The 16,317-nt window shown below is 36.4% G+C and overlaps 1 protein-coding gene across 2 annotated transcripts; it reads left to right on the forward strand.

Annotated features, from left to right (window-relative positions):
- The first annotated feature begins 4,282 nt into the window (after window positions 1-4,282).
- Window positions 4,283-13,986, forward strand: LOC103722272 (mitogen-activated protein kinase 9-like). Of its 2 annotated transcripts, XM_088704059.1 has the most exons (13): window positions 4,746-5,073; window positions 5,595-6,003; window positions 6,099-6,226; window positions 6,428-6,487; window positions 7,757-7,906; window positions 8,152-8,305; window positions 8,413-8,552; window positions 8,651-8,724; window positions 11,935-12,036; window positions 12,211-12,457; window positions 12,750-12,866; window positions 12,953-13,008; window positions 13,608-13,986. In XM_088704059.1, exons 1-13 carry the CDS (start codon window positions 5,020-5,022, stop codon window positions 13,663-13,665), a joined length of 1,749 nt encoding a protein of 582 aa, XP_088560185.1. In that variant the 5' UTR covers window positions 4,746-5,019; the 3' UTR covers window positions 13,666-13,986. The 2 variants fall into 2 exon arrangements, with proteins under 2 accessions (XP_088560187.1, XP_088560185.1); XM_088704061.2 differs by lacking the exons at window positions 4,746-5,073; window positions 12,750-12,866; window positions 12,953-13,008 and adding an exon at window positions 4,283-4,670 and having other exon boundaries at window positions 8,152-8,317; window positions 8,422-8,552.
- The last annotated feature ends 2,331 nt before the right edge of the window (window positions 13,987-16,317 follow it).

Consider the following 16,317-nt stretch of genomic DNA (forward strand, 5'->3'; position numbering starts at 1 on the left):
TCCACCATGTTTTCCTTAGCTTCATATCTTCAGTCGTCTCTCCTCACCGTCACTCAGCCCTTTTCTCTCCATCTTCGGTTTTATTTGCTACCTTCGGCTCCTTCACCATCCAGTTCGAGGTCTCTTGCTCTTCTTTCATGGTGCCTCCGTTTATGAGAATCGTCGACCTTCGGTTGCTTTTTCTCTAAATTCTGTCCTCGTTGGAACTGTCCTCTTCTATGTGTTTTCTTGCCGCCACATCGACAAGCATGACAATCTGTTATGTCAGTCAGACACATCGACAGACACCAGTCTATCACATCAGCTTCTAAGCTACTACTTCAACTCTTGATCTAGTTCATCAGTTTCTGGGGTACAATCGTGATCTAGTTTCTAAATTCAAGTTGGCACTTACAATACCATCTTGAGTTTGAGGAGGGATGTTAGCATAATTTTAGAGATCACGTAACATCACCATAATATTTTTTTGTTAGCATGATTTTATATCAATCTATATTATTTTTTATTATGGTATCTTGTTGGAGTAATTTTATAGATCACATGGCAATTTGTACCACCCATAATATTATTTTTTGTTATCATCATCATATATCAACTTATATTATTTTTCTTATATGGAGTCTATCTACGGATATATATAATTGTGAGATATAGCGAATGTGGTAATGTGAGTAAATAGAGAAATATTTGTTTCTCTCTTTTTCTCTTGTTTTTCGTTCGATTCAGCCATGGTCTCTTGACGGTGAGATGAGTTCCTTCACACGTGCGAATTGGAAAGGGCTATAGGCTGGGACCATGATCGACGGCTTTCATGAGATACATAAGGCCTCGTCATTTGTGTGCTCGTAAGTTGAAGTGGACTGTAGCGGGTAGTTTCATGGTTGATTCGGCGGTCCTCTTGGCAGGGATAAACCGCATCCTCCGAAACGCTGGGGCCAAACACTTTGGTTAGTTTCTCTCGTCAAGGGCATATTTCTTCTTAATAATGCAAAATACATCCCCATCCTCTAACTAAGTACTCTCTGCTCTAAAGTCTCCACTTTTTTTTTTTTTATTGAAACAGATGTATCATACATAGCGAGTACGGATACATCCAAAAAAAATTAAAAGATAACAAGTTTCAGAATGCACCAGATAGTCTCCTCTCTCCCAGCCATAGGGTCTTCCCAGAGTGGTTAGCCATATAAGAAGCTACCCAATCTGCTGTTCTGTTGGCTTCTCGATACACATGCTGGGCCTACAGGGCCATCCCATCTCTCACCATCTCCTAAATATCCTTAAGAAGTGGATGGTAATCACCCACCTCTTCCACACTCTGTTAGATCCAACCAATGACAGTAGCCGAGTCGTCCTTAAGCACTAAGATATTGGCCTGCAACATGCGCCAGGCATACCTTAGGCCGGTATAGACATTCCTAAACTCCGCCCTCAGGACAAAGGTATCAAAAATTTGACAACCACCAGCCGCAATCATTGTAAAGTCTGGATTCTTAATGATGAAGCCCGCTCTTCCTTTGCTACCACCATCCACTATATATTTGTCAAAATTAATCTTGAGAAAGCTTGAAGATGGGGGCAGCTTATTTTTAACGATATCTTCTACCTTTGCTCCAACTCAGGGACCATTGTGGCCTGGATCCTCCTTGACCGTAGTGTCAGCCAATAAGAAACCCACAGATTAATAAAAGTTGTGACGCACAATGGAGCTCCCCCTCCAATGCTAATTGTTGTAGAGTCATAGTTTAAAAATTTAAACTATTGGAAAAAGAATCTATCCAAATATAGTATTTTTTTTTATTAATTAATGTGGAACCATAGCACAGAGAAGTCCTCGACTTCGTGCTCCACCTTGTAACTAGTTTAAACCAAGTCCCAACCAGCGTTTCTCGAGCTTTCTCAAAAGCTACAAGGTTCAGCTTGATATAACCTCCAATGTCCCGCAGAATCATTTGTGTTTTGGTATCTCTTGCATGGTGCGCATCACTTGATCATGGTTTGTAATATGACTTTTTTTATATATTTTTTTTAAAAAAAATACTTCTTCTTACCATGCAACTTAGCTAAAATTCTATATCTTTTATTAGATTTTTTTATCAATAACAAAATATTTTCTTAGCATAAAAAATGAGGATTCTAGCAACACTAAAACTTGCACATGTAAATATAAGAGCACGATGATGATATTTTAGTTGATCAGATCATCAATCTTGGAAGAAAAAAAAAATTATCTTAGTCAAACTAGTCATGCTAAAGTTGGATAATTCTGGTTCAAGGGTCAGTCTAGGCCTTAACTTGGTTACCAGAAGTCAACATGCTGGGGTATGCTGGCCAAGTGTATACTAGGCCAAGCTATCATCATTGCATTTAAAGTTTGAGATATGTTAATTGCATTTCAAGTTTGAGATATGTCTACTATCTACTGTCTCTAGGTACGCTATTTTGTCGAGCCAAGTCAGACCTGGCTATTGGGCTAAGAATTCATCATTGCCTGCATGAGGTTAGCCTAAACTCTGCTAGGCAACAACCTTTCATTTTAGTTTCTGATTTAAATGAGGATGCCGGCATAGAAATTGGCTAAATCCATCAATTATAGCTATGATTGTTATATCAAAGGATGTATGTTTGGAATGATTGCAAGCGGTAATTTTGTGTGGTTCCGTGTGGCCTCTTTTTAAAAATAATTGAAAATAACAGAGTTGTATTAATTGTCGTGGTCTCGATCATTATTTTTAAGCTATTATTGGTATTGCCTCCCCTTGCTTGATGTTGAGATAAATAGCATTTATAATTTATACATTAATATACATATCACAGATCTTTAAAAAATATATTTGTATCAGAAAGAGGTAATTCTGTTGTTTTCAGAAATTATAAACTATTTTTTATTTCACAAGCAATTTGAGTTAGCAAACGAACTTGCAAGAGGTAATTCTACCAACCAAAAAAAAAGTAATAATTTAAATATTATAATGCAAATTACTCAAAATTTTTGTATGTGATTCATTGATGTCTCTTGGATCCTACTTTACAAGATCAATGCTCTTTACTCTTAGGGCTCATTTGGTTCGTGGAAAAAGAAAGAAAAAAGTATGGTCAACGGAAAAGTAATGAGATGCCTTTTGTTTGATTGGAATTTTCAAAGGAGAGAGATGAGAATGTTGTATTTTCATGAGAATATGATTCTCATATTTCATGGAAAAGTCTTTTCTATGAGAAACATGAAAAAGTTATTTTTTCATTAGCCGGAAATCACTTATTTTTTATTTTTCTTTCCAAAAAGGCCCTTCAGCATTAAAGAGACATTAAAAATCTAATTTTTATTAAGTGTATAATAAGAATTATACATAACTTTTTCAGAAAAGTGGATGGTTAACCAAACATAAGCATTCTAGAAATCTGTCACTTTCCCATGGTCAATCAAATATGCCCAAAGTACTTTTTCAGGCATTCTTTTTCTAGAAATCTCCTTTTCAAGAATCATATTCTTAGAAAGGAAAATGCTTCCCGTGAGCCAAACAAGCCCTTAGTTTCTCACCATGCTGGAATCATGCCACCCATTATTTTCCACCATTATTTTCCCCAAGAACTCTCTCTCTCAATATTTTATGCATATCATAATAAAATATATCTGTAATATTTAAAAGAATAAAAAATATACGTTGATTAATAGTTACAATGTGGATCACAGCCATCCAACCCGCCTCATGTGTAGGTATGTACCGCAAGCATTAGCTAAAGTATCGAATAACATATAAGTTGTAATGTTCAAACAATAGGATTGAAATCAGATCGAATACGGATCAGATATCAGTATATTTATATCTATATTTATTTTATTTGATAAATATAGATACAAATGCAGGTGTTAGCAGGTTGTAAAATTCTATGTCCATATTTATTTTAAGTGGATATAGATATAATATATATTGAAAGTATGAATATGAATATGAATATAAGTCGGATAATTAAATTTTATGACTATAAAATCAAAAAACTTATGAATTGAAAGATAAATAAAGTTAATAGCATATTAATTTGTTCATCTATTTTTTAAAAAATATCAGTACTATATAAAATTAAATATAATTATAAATATAATTAAATATTTCAATATAAGTGGGATAGTTATCCATTTATATTTATATTTTTATTTTAATAAATATGAATGCAGACGTAGATATTTTAAATTTTTATTTATATCTGAAAAATATGGGGACGTGAAAACTAATTTAGATGGATATGCGCTCGTCCTGTTCTTGGCTTACGAAGTATTAATCCATCAGTAAATTCTTTCTTTCTGTGTGTTTTGTGCGACGGGCAGGAAGCAGAAGAAAACAAGCGCCCTGGTTTCTCTCCTCGTTGCGCACAGGAGACAAGCCTGCGGTGGCGAGTCGCGCGTGAAGGTAGGGCGAGGGAATACGGGCGATGCCGCGATCGCCCCGCCGGTCCGTCGCCGTCGCCTTTGCCTTTATATGGGGAAAGAGGCCTTCGTGGGTGGCGTCCGTCGCTGGTTCCACCGCCGCATCGCCAGCGCCTCATCCGTGAGCCAAGAACAGGACGAAGAGGAGGAGGAGGAGAAGAAACGGGATCAGAGTTATCGAGGACTCTGGCATTTCTAGTCTTGGATTCCTCAGGTTCCCCAGGTGGCCGCCATGGATCCCCACAAGAAGGTCCGCTCCCTTCTTTTCTTCCCTTTACGATGATAAAGCTCGAATCTTTCGATCTCTTTAGTCCAATCCATCTTCTTTACGTCACAAGTCTCGTTGCTTGCTAATTTGACGCCGTCCACATTGTAATCCTTGTTTAATACCAAGTTAGGGTTTCCTCACTAATTAATTGATGTCATTAAACGAGTTTTCTATTCAACGTTCCGTTTTTGTCTTTTACTCTTCTTGTACTTTAGATCATCTTGTATCAATAGTCGATTAGAAAATTCCTTCTTTTTTCCGGATCCTCTTTTCAAAGATGGAATTTTTGCCTTTTTCTCCTTGATTTCCTTAGCTCCATGCCCTTGGGATCATGAATCTTCTTTCCTCATTTCAAGAAATCTTCTTTACAAAGTTTTATTATGGGGTATTCTCCTTTGGATCACTATTCATTAGAATGCCATGGAAATAATCAAAAAAGATTTCTTTGTTTGCAGATCCAATTTCGAACTTCTTTCCGAAAAAGATTGAATTTTATTCTCCCGCGTCATTTTGTGAGTTCCATGCTGCCTCCTTTTCAAATAAGTCCGTGTTATAGAAATACTCTTTCGGCTTCTTCTACTTCCGATCACCCTTCTTTAGGATTCCATAGAAATCAATAGTTTTTTTTTTTGCTTAAAAGTTTGATTGCCAAGTTTTTTTGTTTTTGTGTTTTGAAAGGTTGTATTTTTTTTTCCCTTTTTCCTCCAGCTTATTTTGTTAGTTCCATGCTTGAAATTGCTCTGGCATTTTAGTCTCATTTTTTCAATTATCTCTTTTTTCTCCATTTACTTTTTTAACAAATAATCAGTTGACTTTCTGGATATTTAGATCCTTCATGTAATCTGCGCATATTCACTTTTTTCGGTTAGTATGGATTTCAGCCTTTTAAATTATTAATTTACTCAGAATATGCTTGAGACTGAATTCTTCACGGAGTACGGTGAAGCGAGCCGATATCAGATGCAAGAGGTCGTCGGCAAGGGAAGCTATGGGGTAGTCGGGGCTGCAATAGACACCCATACTGGAGAGAGGGTGGCGATCAAGAAGATCAATGATGTGTTTGAGCATGTTTCTGATGCCACTCGCATTCTCAGGGAAATCAAATTGCTTAGGCTGCTTCGCCACCCTGATATTGTAGAAATTAAGCATATAATGCTTCCCCCATCTAGGAGGGAATTTAAAGACATTTATGTTGTTTTTGAGCTGATGGAATCAGACCTTCATCAAGTTATAAAGGCAAATGATGATCTCACACCTGAACACCACCAGTTCTTCTTATACCAGCTACTTCGAGCTATGAAGTATATTCATTCAGGTGAATGTTGCTTCTTTATTTGTTTTTGTTCTCACCCCATTTTGTTTTCGTAACTCTAAATGTTTGCCTTCATTTGCCTTTTGTTTCCTTTCCAGCTAATGTATTTCATCGGGATTTAAAGCCAAAAAATATCCTTGCCAATGCGGATTGCAAATTAAAAGTTTGTGACTTTGGCCTTGCCCGTGTATCATTTAATGATGCCCCGTCAGCTATTTTCTGGACTGTATGTGATTATCTCATGGTGCAATAATTCTTTTTTTCTTTTTTCCTTTTCTTTTAATATAGATGGTGGGTGGTGGTAGTCAATATGGGTCTCTTCTTTTGTTATATATTTCAGCATTTGTTTACCATAAACTTGTATATGTGATAATAATGTTTTTATTACTCAAATACTTTGTTGACAGTATTTCACTATTTTCATTAGGATTATGTGGCAACAAGATGGTATCGTGCTCCTGAATTATGTGGCTCCTTTTTCTCCAAGGTGAGATGGTTTGCAGCTTTTTCTTTGTGGTTAATGGGCTTGACAGCTCTGTCCCCCATCCCCACCACACCCACCCAATTTTTTTCTTGGGATTTAGGCTTTCTTGAGGAGGACATACGCTTACAAGTTGCATATAAATTTAGCATGAGTTACCGTTATGATTTATTATGTATTATTGCATATTACTTCTGTGTAATCCAAATTTAGTTTTTTTTTTTCCTCCTTTTTTTTGACAAGAGGCAAGCCTCACACCCTACTATACCATAAAGACCCACAGTGCGCAGGGAAGGATATAAACTCTCCCAGCACTGTGGCCTATTGATGTAATGCAAGTGGCAGGTTATCCACATGTATACCTGTATGAACTACTATCCAGTTATAGGTCTGGCATCCGTTTATTCTAGTGTCATTTCATCTGCTATACATGACAGGAACTGTAAATGACAGTAGAAGGTTTTGATGAAGCTTCTTTCAACAACTCTGGCTTTATGTTTTCCAAATCTCTCGCACCTTTTATAACTGAAAGTCCCTTTTCTGAGGTGGCCAACAAATTCTCAGTTTTACAGGTAATCATGGAGCTTATTTTCGGTTCCATCAAGCTTATCATACCTTGAGAGCTTTGTAGCTTATGTGCATTCATTTGTTATGTAATGTTAGCATTTAGTGCTTCAAGGAGACGTCTAGCAATCTTATAAAAACTATATCCTCAAATACTCCTGTAGTTAGCTGCTCCGATAAGCATTCATGGAGCTCCTTCATGAAGCATATCAACAATCTCATCCAGGTCCTCTCATAGACTTATAATTCTATCATCATTCAGGAACTCAACTTATAAATACTTTGTAATTTGTGACCAAGCAAAATCAAGAAAACATGTGCTCTTGACATCCTAAATTTGAATGGTTTCATTTGCACTGTAGTGTGAACGTTTGAATGGTTTTCATTGTGAAGCTGTTGTTTTATGTAGCATTAGGAAGTGTCTGGTCATTACTGGTCTAGTGTTTGCAAGGGCCCTTAATCCACAATATGTATTTATTGACATGTTTTGAGCATTTGTTAAATTTAGGTTGCATCACTTGTATATTTAGATTGGATTTTGGACTGCACTTATCTGTGATTTGACAAGTTTGTTGTACATCGGCAATGTTATACCAATTTTATCAATAAATTTGGTATAAAGTAACTAGATACTTGTATACTTTTGTGTATCATGAAATACACTCCATATGGAATTCTAACCATGAACTATATTTTTTTTTTCTTTTTCAGTACACCCCTGCGATTGATGTTTGGAGCATAGGCTGCATATTTGCAGAAATGCTTACAGGGAAACCATTGTTTCCTGGCAAGAATGTGGTGCATCAGTTAGATCTCATGACTGATCTGCTTGGAACTCCTTCACCTGAATCCATTGCTAGGGTTGGTTCACTTTTCCTTTTTGTTTATAGTCAGCATATGCCAAAAAAAAGGAAATATCTAAGGAACCTCAAGCATATTTTTATTGACGGTTATTTTTTTATTATCTATTTGCTATACATGTTAATATTCCCACTTGTGGTCATTTATTTGATTAAATTCTTATTATGGATGAAGAATAGTAATTTCTTACCTTTTCAGTTAAATTCTTTCATGTGATATTTAAAATTGTTTCTTTTGTTCTGCAGATTCGAAATGAAAAGGCTAGAAGATATTTAAGTAATATGCGCAAAAAACCACCAGTTCCTTTCTCACAAAAGTTTCCTGGTGTGGATCCTTTGGCTCTTCGTTTGCTTGAGCACCTACTTGCATTTGATCCTAAAGATCGACCAACCGCTGAAGAGATAGGACTCAGTAACCTTGATGGCTTGTTATCCATTTAAAATTGAAGTGTGATTAAAGTCTTGGAGTGCAAATTTTATATTCCAACTCTGTTTTTCTTATGTTGCAGGCACTAGCGGATCCATACTTTAATAATCTGTCAAATGTTGAGCGCGAACCTTCAACACAGCCTATATCAAAACTTGAATTTGAGTTTGAAAGGAGGAAATTGTCAAAAGATGATGTAAGAGAGCTAATTTATCGAGAGGTACTGCTTGCAACTTGTTAACACTGGTTGCTGTATAATTATCACTCTTTTTAGCTACCTGTTTCATGTATGATGGATTATTTCTTAAAAGCAAACAGATATTGGAGTATCATCCTCAGATGCTGCAGGAGTATCTACGTGGTGCAGATCAGACTAACTTTATGTACCCAAGGTGAGACAGTTATTTGTACATATCAGGAAAACTATTACTCTACAAAATAATTCCATCATGAAAAAATGATCAACAAGGGTTTTTATTGCTAACAAATGTTTTGTTTCATTGCGTAAAGTAAATATTGGATGCCTATGATTATGCATTTATCAGATCTCAACTTGATTTTGAAGATGTAAGAATGATAAAAGAAAACGAGCAACCTGAGAGCAAAGTTGCCTCTTAAAGAAGATGCCTTTCTTGTGGAGACAAATAAACATGTGGAAGTTTATGTTCTTCCTCTTTGCAAAGTCATTCTGTCCCTTTTCCGGGTTGAGCGCAAAATAATTAAAGTATTGTTCTGAGATGAATTCTTATGGGTTAATAATGAAGAGAAATGAAAATATCATTCTCTTAAATAGAAGAGGGTTTCTTCTGAAAGATGAGAGAGACACAAGTAATAGTGATCTTGATTTCCGAAATTTACCTTTATTGGGTATTTAGTAAGGCATCAATGACTATGAAGATCTGTTATTGTAGAAGACTATGAGAGATCCTCATGTCTTGGAGTTAAATAAGAGGTAAGATGGAGCCTAATTATTTTGTCATTGTCTGGTCACGAGCATCTAGCTTGATTTGAGCTCCTAAGTTTCATTACAACTTATGATGTATTGATGTCAATGTTCTGGCTAACACAAGACTCTTAGGAATGTTATCCTATGTAGAATTGTGGTGGTTTCTATAATTTGTTCTTTCATGTTGGCTGGAATTTAAAGCACAGGGCATTTTGAGGTTCAGTAGCATGTGCTCACTGTCTGTCTGTCTGTTTGTCTGTCTCTCTGTTTGCCTGACTCTACTTGACTTAGAGCATGTAGTTCATTTTAAGGTAATGATTTCTGCCAGTGTGGATTCAATTTGCTGCTTGATGTATCCTCTGGCTTACTCTGAAGATGCTGAGACCATTTCTCATTTTCTCATTTTTGACAGCGACAATATCCATCTTCCAAGCCTTATTCTCAAGTTCGTTCATATCTCTTGGTTGCTACTGTTTTCTTTGATTATCTAGTAGAAGATTGATTCTCTCATCTCTTTCTATCTTAGGTGGAGATATGCTACTTTGGCTTTTTTAATTCCTCACTATTTTTTCACTAAAGTTTTCAGGATTTAAAGTAGCAAGAACTTGGCCATCATGTTCATTTGGAGAAGAATCATTTATTATAGGATTGCTTTTCTTCTTACCGTCAGATAAAAAATCCATTCATGTGTAATAAGAAACTTATATGAGAGGGTAGAAATCATTTTATAAAAGCTTTTGTCTTCTTACCTTAGATGGGTTTCAGCACTCAAGTTATATCACAGAAGTCTTTTTAAGTAAAGATTATCAATGCCATAGTTTCTTTTGTGCCTCCTTACATGATTTAATAAGACCTTATGGAAACATTTTTGTTATCTTGCATAGTAATTGTTCAGTTTGGCTCCTTGGCTTTGTATGTGCCTTGGGGATAAATGCAATTTCCTATATCAAACCTTACTTTCCTTCCTTTTTGCCTTTATCAATATTTGGTTGTGATATGTCATATAATCTTCTTATGGGTCTAATGTTATGGAAGATCACACAACAGTCTAGTTTTTTGTTTTTTTGGGTGTTAACATGATTTTGACACATTGAGACTGGTCCAAATTTGTAATTTCAATGTTATATCCCTTCTTCAGGGGCATTATTTCAATGTTTTCCTCTTTCTCTTCTCCAATATGCATTAATAGTCTTTGGATACCATCTTTGCTCGAAAAATTATGTTTTTTAGTGCATGTATGAAACAGATCATGTTGATGCTTCGAGTTTGTGATCCCCTACCTTGATCTTATGCCATGTTGTTACATTCTCATGATCTATCATAAGAGATGAATAATAGCCATGAAGTTCTTTAAAGGTCTATGGTGGCTGGCTGGAAAGATCCATGTCTCATAGATGAACAACATATTGTCGATATTAGTGATTTCTTGTTGTCATCCATATATGTGCTTATCTGTTGCCCCGTGACAAGCATTAGTAGTGTGGTTGCATTATTTGATTCAAAAGTTATATCAGTCCTTTTTGTTAATAAAACATGATTACCACCTGTAATGGTCAACTAATGCATGTTTCTTAAGGCCAAGCTACATCGCCTTTGTTCATAGTGATGCCTAATTTATGACTTAAGTGTACAATAGCACAAAACAACAAAGAATTCAATTAATAAGTTATTAAAAAACCTCAAAAAAGAAGTATGATGGAAAGACTGATGATGTGTTCACTAAAAGAAAATCGGGAATTTGAGCTGATCTCTTAGATCTTCTCTATTTAGCAAGGTTATTAGATTATTCCTGCGTATTATCCTTGCATGTTTTAAGGAATTGAATTTCTATGCACTCTCACCAGTGACACTGGAAACATAGGTAATAGAGGAGTTTTTTTTGTTTTTTGTTTGTATATTGCAAAGTTCCCATATTGTCTTTCAACTTGGGGTGTGAAAATGTGCAACCTTATTGATGATACATACCATGCCAACAAATCAATGGCACTGTACAAAGGTGCCTACCTCTACACTATTCCTGCCAGCCTGTAAATTACATGTATCAAAACAACAGAGTGGACATACCAATACATGGCAATTTAAATCTATACTCTACTTTACCATTTGAAGTCTATGCCCGTTGCTAACTGGTGTGAATAGCTTTTAGTCATATGTTGGACAGTCTGGAACTCTTCTCCTTTGATTGTTGATTTCCCTTTTAAAAAATTTGAGGTCCTAATCTACACCTTGGACATTGTACAGCAAAAAATCATAGTTTAAAATGGAACAAAGTTGCAAACATTAGAATGAAAGAAACTTGGAATACATAAGCTTCCCATCATAGCTGATGTTGGCATATGCCAGAAACAATGTCTTTAGTGGTTACATATAGTTACATACAATAGTTAATAAGGAATTTTGAGTTATTTGTGCTGTTTATGTGTATACATCATGTCTTACTTGCAAAAATAAGATGAACATGTTAAAACAACAATTTGCACAGAACTGTAGGAATTTTCCTGACTAAGGAATGCCAACAGCCAAAATTATTTTGTCGAGGGCAAGTTTCTTCCTTGTTTACCATGAAATTGTTTTGACTTGATTGTTCAATTTTATGCTATGTCCGCATGTTGAGCTTAACATATTTAGTTGGATGACCATTTAATCCATTTAACAGTGGTGTTGATCGTTTTAAGCGACAATTTGCTCATCTTGAAGAACACTTTGGTAAGGGTGAAAGAAGCACTCCGCTTGGGCGGCAACATGCATCCTTGCCCAGGTATGTTCGACAAAAAAAGGGAACAATCTAGAATCCTATATTTTCTGTCAGGAAATATAGGCCAGCAGTGTAACATTTTCTCTTAATCTATTCCATGAAGTAGTGAATTTTAACTTGTCAGTAGTTGCAAATTTATTTCATTTAAGTGTGCCTTGTAATCTGCTCATTTTGTAGGGAGAGGGTGGGCGCAAATAAAGATGAGATCCCTGATCAAAATAATGACTTTGAAAAGCAAAGTGCAGATTCCGTTGCTCGTGGTACACTTGAAAGCCTCCCAAAGTCACAGCAGAGTGAGAGATTAGATCATGCATCAGTTACAGATGGCACAAACAGGCCAAATTACAATGCTCGTAGCTTGTTGAAGAGTGCTAGCATCAGCGCTTCCAAGTGTGTAGTTGTCAAAGGAAGGAAGGATTCAGAAGTAAGTACACGTCCTTATATCTTCCTTTTGTCTTGTTCTTAATCCTTGTTGCATTAAGTGGAAAAAAAATGATGTTGTATGTTTAGGTGGAAGTGATATGCTTGTTCCCACTGATGGCTAATTCACAGTCAAGGTTGTTTAGAAGTCTTTCTCTGGGCTATCTACCCTTCCAGATAGATGAAGACAAAACAACCTTGGACTAATGGCAGCTTTTTGTGTGTGTGTGTGTGGTTCTGTGTTCCATGATGAATTAATATGAGTCTTCATTTCTGACACAATTAATGGACTTCAGCAAACTTTTCCCAGCCAAATTCTAAGAGAGAGAAAAAAGCAAAAGGATGAGCAATTCATAAAAATTCTTCTGTTATGCAAGCGACGCTCAACTGCTTCATGCTTTCTACCCTGTTCGGTGATCTTGACAATTTAACTATGTTATTCTATTATTTTCTAACTTCCTAATGAGCAGTATCAGAAATTTCATGTCCATATTGGCAGAATTATTTCGAACGGCTCGATTCGGCGCGTATTGAGCCGTACCGACGGTGGACCAGGTCGGTTCCGGCAACTAAAACAAAAAACTGACGGCGAAGGAGGAGAAGGAAAGAGAAGAAAAGAGAGAGAGAGTGGAGGAGGTAGGGAGAGAGAGAGAAGAAAGAAGAGAGCGAGGTGGAGGCTGGCTGGTGGAGGGCGGAGAGCAAGGGCGGAGGAGGGGCTCCGTCGGTCTCCGCCACCCTCCTTCTCTCCCCCTTCTCTCTCTCTGTCTCTTTTCCTCTCTTCTATTCTCCCTCTCTCCAGCTCCTTTATTGTGTCGGCACATAATGACATGGGCACATACCAACCTATGCCGCTGGGCAATCGGTCTGGGCTCCGATTCTGTCACAGCAGTTCTTGGTCCTGTCAAAGTAATACTATGCAATAGCAGTTGACGTGTCTGTTTTTGTTAGTTCAATCGATGGCCTTAGAAAGTCAAAATTTGGCCCGTTTGACTTAAGAAATTGCTATGGAGAGCATGAAAGCAGAATTACCTGTGCTTCAGAGTTAATTGCTAACAAAGAATTTCTATGGATAAAGGGAAACAAGTCGTGGCTAGTTTTTTACTTTTTTAACTTATAAAATCATGAGTAATGTGGACTTTGGTCAACTGTTTCAGGAGGAACCGATTTCTGAGAACACAGAAGAGAAGGCCGATGGCTTGTCCCAAAAGGTAGCCGAATTGTATGCCTAACAACCGGAAAGTTATGAGAATACATAGGTGGAAGATTAGTCAAGATTAGGATGTAAGCCCTGAACTCCAAGTTTCAGGTCAGATCATCTAAGATTGTTACTAAACATGGCATCTTCACTTTTGTTGCTAATGGGGGTGAATTAGTTGTTAATTATGATCTGGGGTTGCCTCAGTTCGATCCCATATGTTGTTTTCTCAGTTATGCTATATGTTCGCATTGTTGCTGGAAGATTAATATCACTTGTCGTGAGCGCATGCTGCTGGTATTTGTATTTTTGATGGGAAAAAAGGTTTCTTTTATTCAGTATAGGTTAATTTTATTATTCTTACTTTTTTTTCATTGAAGATTTTTAATTTGTTAATTAATCTCATTTATGTGTATATTTTCTGTTCTGATAGTCTACAAAGAAGAAACATCCTTGGCTGAATCGCTGATTGCACTAGTGTATGTATGGTTCTCAGCCTCCATCAGGTTACTGATGTACTGGAGCTCATGATTGTGGACAGGACCCAGTCCTGCCCGGTTCAGGTTTTAAAGCAACAATGCCCGAGACTCATGCTGAGTTTTATTTCCATTGCATTAGTTCACCAACTTCCAGCTGAGGAATATCAAGAAAAGCCTGCAATAGTATTAATCTTCTGCTTGGCTTGAAACATTGGATGGCCCTATCAAATTTTACTATTTCCAATGTAATCTTTAAAACATCATTCCATTTAAACAGAAGGGGAATGTTAAACCACGTTTCTGGTATAAAGGTGGATAAATGCATGTCGGTCTTGGCCTCTCTATTGAAACTCTACAGGAAATTCCCTCTTTATTTGATTGGATCTGCTGTTGTCCGGTAGCCAGGCTGTTTCCTCTATTAATATAAAAGATGGATAAGCATTCTTAAATACCTCCGTAACGGACGTTATTTAAAAAAAAAAGGGCTTTTGGAGGGCGGCTTCAAAGGTATAATGCTGACAATGAAACTTTTTAATACTTTATTGTTTAGAAACTAATTAATCTAAACTAGTAAAATAATTATAAAATAATTTTCGAGTCATATAAATGGGTGTAGATGGTGTTTGGTACGAGATGCAGGCGACTATCTTAAATTTTTGAATACCATTCAAGAATTTATGACGTTCTGCCACCCCCATTACCTCGTTAGCGTGGGTAACAGTAGAATTTGTCAATTTATGTGCTGTACCAAAAGAGTGTGTGTTTGTGTGTGCGTGTGTGGGGTGGGGTTGGGGGGATGGGAGGTAAAAAAATAAAAACCCAATTTGGAACACCCGAAGCACGTCTCGGAGACTAGAACCCCGTTTAAAATCCTCTCATCAGGGGGGATGGCGGTGGATTTTGGTACGACCAAAAGCGTGCCGTATTTAATGGTGCCAAGCCACAATCTCAGGTGTATCTTTCCCTGGTTCTGTCTCCTTGCTTCTCGGCACACGTGACACGAACACCTTTTCTCCATCACCATCTCCCTTCCCAGAAATAGAGGACGCGACAAAGTCGATTCCCAGTGAGTGCCCCAGCATCCTCCCTGTTCCACCCTTGCAATTTAGATCTTGTCTTCTTATGATCAACTATTTACTCTTTTTAAGTTTTGTTCAATATGCCATTTCTCTGCATCTTTCCTTAGAGATCTCATTTTTCGTCAGTTCATTGCAATTGAGATGATCCATGTCTTGAACAATCTTTATATATGTGAAATCTGCCTGTGATTTTTACCGAATTTATCAATTAAAAATTATTGCCCAAGTGAGTCTTTTCATAGAGTTTTTATCTTATAATTTGAACACTATATTAGGATGTCTTGCTTAGATAGCGTGACTCTTTAACCGTATCTCTCGTTCTAATATTCAAATGGGCTTTAACAACAACACTATTTTGAGCTCACATGAGTTTTCTTTACTCTTAATTCATTCAATCATAACAAATTCTAGTGGTCGGTAATCGTGTGATTATTCAATGTTATTAGTGTTTTATTTGTAGGCTTTTTATATTTTTTTTTCTCTCATTGAGAAGTTCATCGCTTGATTCTAGTTTTTCTAGTTGGACCATCATGTACATTCTGGTAAGGTACTTTGAGATTTTATATCTCGAATAATCTTGTTGTATTTGAAAATTGCCCATGATTTTTATTGAATTTACCAATTAAAAGTTAATGTTGAAGTGAGTTTGTGATAGAGTTTACTCTTATAATTTGAGCGGTATATTAAGATCTCTTGCTAAGATAGCACATCTCTTTAATCATGTCTCTTGTTCTAATTTTGAAATAGGCGTTAACAATAACACTATATTGGGGTGTCATGAGTTTTTCCTTACTTTTAATTTACTCAACCATGAAAAATTCTAGTGATCGGTAATTGTGTTTTCCATTATTAGTATTTTTTTTGTAGTTTTTCCTTCATTGAGCAATTTATCACTTGATAATAGTTTTTGTAGTGCGAGATTTTTTTTGGAGCATCTCGAACAGTGTATGCTTGAGTAGTTGAGTGATATATGGTCTAATGTGTGCTTCACATTAGTTAATACTTTTATTTTCTATCTTTTGTCCTAAAATTATCTCTTTTTTATTATCCCTCCTTATATTATCTTAGTATGAGCACACATAACACATCATACTATATATTATTTTAAATG

This window comes from Phoenix dactylifera, chromosome 1, assembly GCF_051530095.1.
Source record: "Phoenix dactylifera cultivar Ajwa chromosome 1, Ajwa_hap1_PhDact_Kaust_v1.1, whole genome shotgun sequence".
Lineage (NCBI taxonomy): Eukaryota > Viridiplantae > Streptophyta > Magnoliopsida > Arecales > Arecaceae > Phoenix > Phoenix dactylifera.

What these genes read in the sequence shown, in the direction of transcription:
- LOC103722272 (XM_088704059.1), top strand. Translation starts at nt 5,020, where the DNA reads ATGAATCTTCTTTCCTCATTTCAAGAAATCTTCTTTACAAAGTTTTAT. An exon ending in CGTCAGCTATTTTCTGGACT is followed by an intron (nt 6,227 to 6,427) that starts GTATGTGATTAT and finishes TATTTTCATTAG; the next exon opens with GATTATGTGGCAACAAGATG. An exon ending in ACTAACTTTATGTACCCAAG is followed by an intron (nt 8,725 to 11,934) that starts GTGAGACAGTTA and finishes TCCATTTAACAG; the next exon opens with TGGTGTTGATCGTTTTAAGC.